This window comes from Helianthus annuus, chromosome 9 (assembly GCF_002127325.2).
Source record: "Helianthus annuus cultivar XRQ/B chromosome 9, HanXRQr2.0-SUNRISE, whole genome shotgun sequence".
Lineage (NCBI taxonomy): Eukaryota > Viridiplantae > Streptophyta > Magnoliopsida > Asterales > Asteraceae > Helianthus > Helianthus annuus.
The window spans coordinates 121,375,961-121,381,100 of NC_035441.2; the positions used below are offsets into that span (position 1 = coordinate 121,375,961).

Consider the following 5,140-nt stretch of genomic DNA (forward strand, 5'->3'; position numbering starts at 1 on the left):
GGCGCAACGTGCGTGTGTGGTTAAACATTTTTACGTTGTCTATTTTTTTTCGTTTGACAGGTTCATCGTAACGCGCGGGGTCCTAGATCGACTTAGTTATTCTTTTATATGGTTTACGTTTCGGTTTAATTTCTTCGCATCAACACGCCGAAACTTTAGTTTTGGTGGTCGTTGGCAGTAGTGTGACATTGGTGTTCGCCCCCGCCGCAACGCGGGGGTGCTTAATCCTAGTTCATGTTATTTTGAACATTAAAAGATATCCAGAAGACATCAATGCCACTAATCCTGATGGTTTAATGTAATTCCTTTCATATATTTTATATGTATTAAAATGGTAACGGATATAGTTTACAATGACAATATATAATAATACAATGGGTTATAACTAAACAACAAAGATTAAATATAGCTAATGTTTAGACAACTGCCCTCGGTCCCCTTGGACCAAAGAAAAAAAGGAGTAAACCACTGAATCTGGCCCGAAGAATACGAGCCAACATCATGTTGGATGGATTCAAACCATGAACCATCAAATATACCTCACGAATGAAGATCACCGCGCTCGAAATGCTAACGAGGAACGTGAGAAACTTGGCCCAGACCAGAAACTGCTTCTCAATCATCCTTTGAACCCGAATCCTTGGGGTGCTTTCGTAAACCATGTTTAATTGAGCCACTGTCTTCCTCAACTCAGATTCGCCTCTCAATTTTAGACGCGATTTCCCTATCCCGTTAAACAATTTAACAATCTCCTCATCACTTAAATCGCCTTCAATGATTTTCTGCTCGCGTAGCAACTTCACGTCCTTGGCGCAGTCGATTATCCCACACATGAAATCTACATATTCAGTGAGCTCAAGACCATATTCACCCATAAAACTGTAATTTGCCATTAGTTTCTCATAAGCCACCAAGTTTCTCAGTACAACCTCTGAATCTCTATTAAGAGTCATTAGAGAGAGATAACAATACCGCACTTTTCCTTGGACAAAGTTTATGTTTCTGATGCCTTCATTTTTAGGTGACAAACGGAACTCCACGCCCGCAACTTTGTGAAGTTCAGAAACTGAAGGCACCTTAATCTCTTCAGCTGTAGTTTTTTCGTTTTGAGATAACTTTTTCTGTATGAATTGTTGAAAAGATTGAGCCCCAGGTATCACTCCTGCAAATCTGATAATAGCTTCTAGTAGTTCCAGCTTTGCATCCTTTTCAGATGGCTCCTTTCCAGAATTTGTGAACTCTACTTTTCTTGGGATCAATCTCTCATTGTTCACAATGGATTTATACATATAATCAAGTAGGTGGTTAACTCGATTAAAATCGATATACTCTTCGAAAAGAACAAATGATGAGCTTGACTTACAGAAAAATCGAAAATTGGATTCCAAGATATCTTCTTGACCCAATAAGGCCTTCTGGATTTGCTTCAACACAATAAGTGGAATCTGGTTCTCTAACATGATCAAATCATTTATTTTCACAGCAAAATCTTGATTTGAATAAGCATTTAACAGATCAATCAAGAACATTCCATCAATAGTGAATAACCATGCCAACATATTGTCATCAGCATCATGGTAAAAATCGTAGCAATCGCGAACCAAGGGGACAATCTTTTTGACCTTTTCCACAAATTCTTGTTCATAGTCATGAACTTGATGTGGCTTTAGTACGCTTTTCACGGCTGTGAGCTTCTTCTGCTCCATCTTGTGATAGAGCTCAGGCTGAAAATGATGATTCGGCCCAACTGCCCAAGCCCGACTTGTTGAGGGATGTAAGCTTCCAGCTTTTCTGCTTTGAGGTTTTTGGGAATTTCAAATACGGAAACTGGAGGTGTATCTATTGTGATTGCAATTTGGGTTTTTAAGGTTTCACTGATTTGATCCACCCATGGTCTCTCACCATAGTTTGGGCTCAAAAATGGGTTCAAAGAAGCCATATGATACTCCCAAAATTGGATCCAAGACTTAAATGATAGAAGCTTAACACTATGACTTAATATTTTAACCTGAAATGCTTCGGTTTGTAAACCCTTCAGTCACATGATCCAAGACTTAAAGTGTTGGGAATCATGGTATCAGGAAAAATAGCGGAAGCGGTTTATATAATTTACCAAAAGCCGATTATATAAATTTGATTTATTAATCCGATTAATAAATATTCCCAATCAGGATCAAGGTTATACGCGTATAAACAAATAAACTGAATAAACAACCATAGAGGGTTTTAGTAATCAACCTTTGACGACTACACCGGAATTGTAACACGCGGGTTACAACGAATCCTCGCTAGTAGGAAGTTCACAATCGAGCACAAGATACCTCTAGTAGAACCGGCCAAGAAGAAGGTGGTTATTCAAAAAAAAAAAAACTCTTTGGGTTTCCACCTTAAACATCCTTTTATTCTAAAAGGTGTCTCTTGGGTTTCCACATTAAACATCCTTTTATTAGAAAAAGGTGTCTCTTGGGTTTCCACTATTATTATTTCACAAATAATAATCTACCTACTCGTGAACATATACGATTCGTGCACCAACGTGTAACTCTTCGGATCGTACCAAGTTAGTTACGTTGACTTTAATTAAGGTCGGACATACATATATCCAACAATCTCCCACTTGGACGATTTTAATTAAATGAGTCAACGTGTGCAGAGTTGGACGCCTAGCTGCATCGCACTGCTCTTAACACGGCATGACACTTTACAGTCGTCAACTAGTTCTTTGCGTTCAAGTAACACTTTACTTAACCAAATACTATAGCCCTGATAATTCTATCAATAAGTCCCTTCTGTATAGAACATTCATTGATCATAAGACATGGATCATTCATTCTTATATAGTGATCAACCATTCTCTATTCTCGTCTTTAATTCAAAGTGGTCTAACGAACTACTCTTAGTCCGAGCGTGGCCACGCGTTTATTCCAGTTTGAGTTTAACGAGGGCGCCAGAATGTCTAAACTTCTAATCCCATAGAAGTACAGAATTCCATCAGCACCATACAACTCCCACTTAACCTTGGATTCCTCCCAACGCTACCCGGATTACTACCCATGTTTCAGGACAGTGTTAGATAACATCAAAGATTGTCCTTGATCAATGTAGTTTAATATGTGCCTAAAGAAAAAAGACAGATTGAACATATCAATATCAAAACATCTCATGACTTAGATCCATGGAGATCGTTTTGAAGCGAGTCACATCGAATATCATTCCCTAGTGATATCTGTGAATTTTGATTCTCAAACTCTTGAGTTATTCATCTCATGAATACAATCATCTCAATTCACAATAGTCTTACATTCAAATTCATTCCCATGTAATTTGATCGACTACGGATATTTTAGAATACGTTTATTCAAGGATATAAACATACAAATAACAAACACAGTTACAAAATAATTAAACTTGCATTTAACCAATAAATCAAATAACTATTTCAATGTAACTGTTGTAGTTCAAAATTAAAACACCAATACTAACTACAGATCATGCCCACTGTCTAGCAAATCTAAGCCCTATTTTTCCAGCATGCTCCTCATGTTTAGCTTGAGGTAGAGGCTTAGTAAAGGGGTCAGCCAGATTTAGATCTGTATGAACTTTGCTTATTACGATGTCTCCACGCTCTATTATCTCTCTAATATAGTGGAATTTTCTGAGTATATGCCTTGTGGTTTGATGCGACCTTGGTTCTTTTGCAAGAGCAATGGCACCAGTATTGTCACACAGCATCTCGATTGGTTTCTTTATGCTAGGCATAACATCGAGATCAGTAATGAACTTCTTCATCCAGGCAGCCTCCTTAGCAGCATCCGATGCAGCATTGTATTCTGATTCACAGGTGGATTGAGCAACCACACTTTGCTTCGAGCTCTTCCAAGTAACAGCCCCACCATTCAGAATGAAAACATATCCAGTCTGTGATCTTGAATCGTCACGATCAGTCTGGAAACTTGCATCAGTATAACACTTAACTGATAGCTCCTCATCCAGTCCTCCATATATTAAGAACAGGTCCTTAGTCCTTCTTAAGTACTTAAGAATGTTCTTCACTGCAGCCCAGTGGCTCTCTCCTGGATTCTGTTGATATCTACTCGTCATGCTAAGAGCATACGAGACATCAGGTCTGGTACATAACATGGCGTACATGATGGAACCGATAGCAGAAGCATATGGAACTCTTTCCATTTTCTTCTTTTCCTCTTCGATCTTAGCACACTGCTCACCATTAAGAATGGTTCCATGTGCCATGGGCAAGAGCCCCCTTTTTGAGTCTTGCATTGAGAAGCGTCGTATGACCTTATCAATATATGTACTTTGACTTAAACCTAATAACCGCTTTGACCTATCTCTATAAATCTTTATTCCTAGAATATAAGCGGCATCACCAAGATCTTTCATTACGAAACATTTTCCCAACCAAGTCTTAACATCTTTTAGCATAGGGATATTGTTTCCAATGATTAGTATGTCATCTACATACAGAATTAGAAAAGTGATATAGCTCCCACTAGATTTCTTGTAAACACACGGTTCATCTTCGTTTTTAGTAAAGCCAAACTCTTTAATTTTCTGATCAAAACGAAGATTCCAGCTGCGAGATGCTTGCTTCAATCCATAGATGGATTTATTTAGCTTGCACACCTTATTAGGATTATTTGGATCGACAAAACCTTCAGGTTGAACCATATAGACATCTTCAAGTAAGTGTCCATTAAGGAAAGCGGTCTTGACATCCATTTGCCATATCTCATAGTCATAATATGCAGCAATGACAAGTAGAATTCTAATAGACTTAAGCATGGCAACTGGCGAAAAAGTTTCCTCATAATCAATTCCTTGAGTCTGAGTGAACCCTTTTGCTACAAGCCTTGCTTTGTAGGTTTGCACTTTTCCATCCATGTCGGTCTTCTTCTTGAAGATCCATTTGTTTCCTACAGTCCGACCTTCGGTAGGAAGATCAACCAAATCCCAGACTTGGTTATCATACATGGATTGCATCTCTGCATTCATGGCTTCTTGCCATTTCTTGGATTCTGAATCCAACATTGCAGCTTTGTAAGTAGCAGGTTCAGCTTCATCAATCATGAAGATATCGTCATACCTTTCAGGGGCACGACGATCCCTAATACTTCTTCGA

General features: G+C 38.5%; 1 protein-coding gene across 1 annotated transcript; it reads right to left on the bottom strand.

Moving 5' to 3' along the window:
• Positions 1–416: 416 nt before the first annotated feature.
• Positions 417–1,706, bottom strand: LOC110876233 (putative UPF0481 protein At3g02645). Its single transcript, XM_022124408.1, has one exon. It carries the CDS (start codon positions 1,704–1,706, stop codon positions 417–419), a length of 1,290 nt encoding a protein of 429 aa, XP_021980100.1.
• Between the last annotated feature and the right edge of the window lie 3,434 nt (positions 1,707–5,140).

Excerpts from the sequence above, each read along its gene's own strand:
- LOC110876233 (XM_022124408.1), bottom strand. The coding sequence starts at position 1,706 with ATGGAGCAGAAGAAGCTCACAGCCGTGAAAAGCGTACTAAAGCCACAT.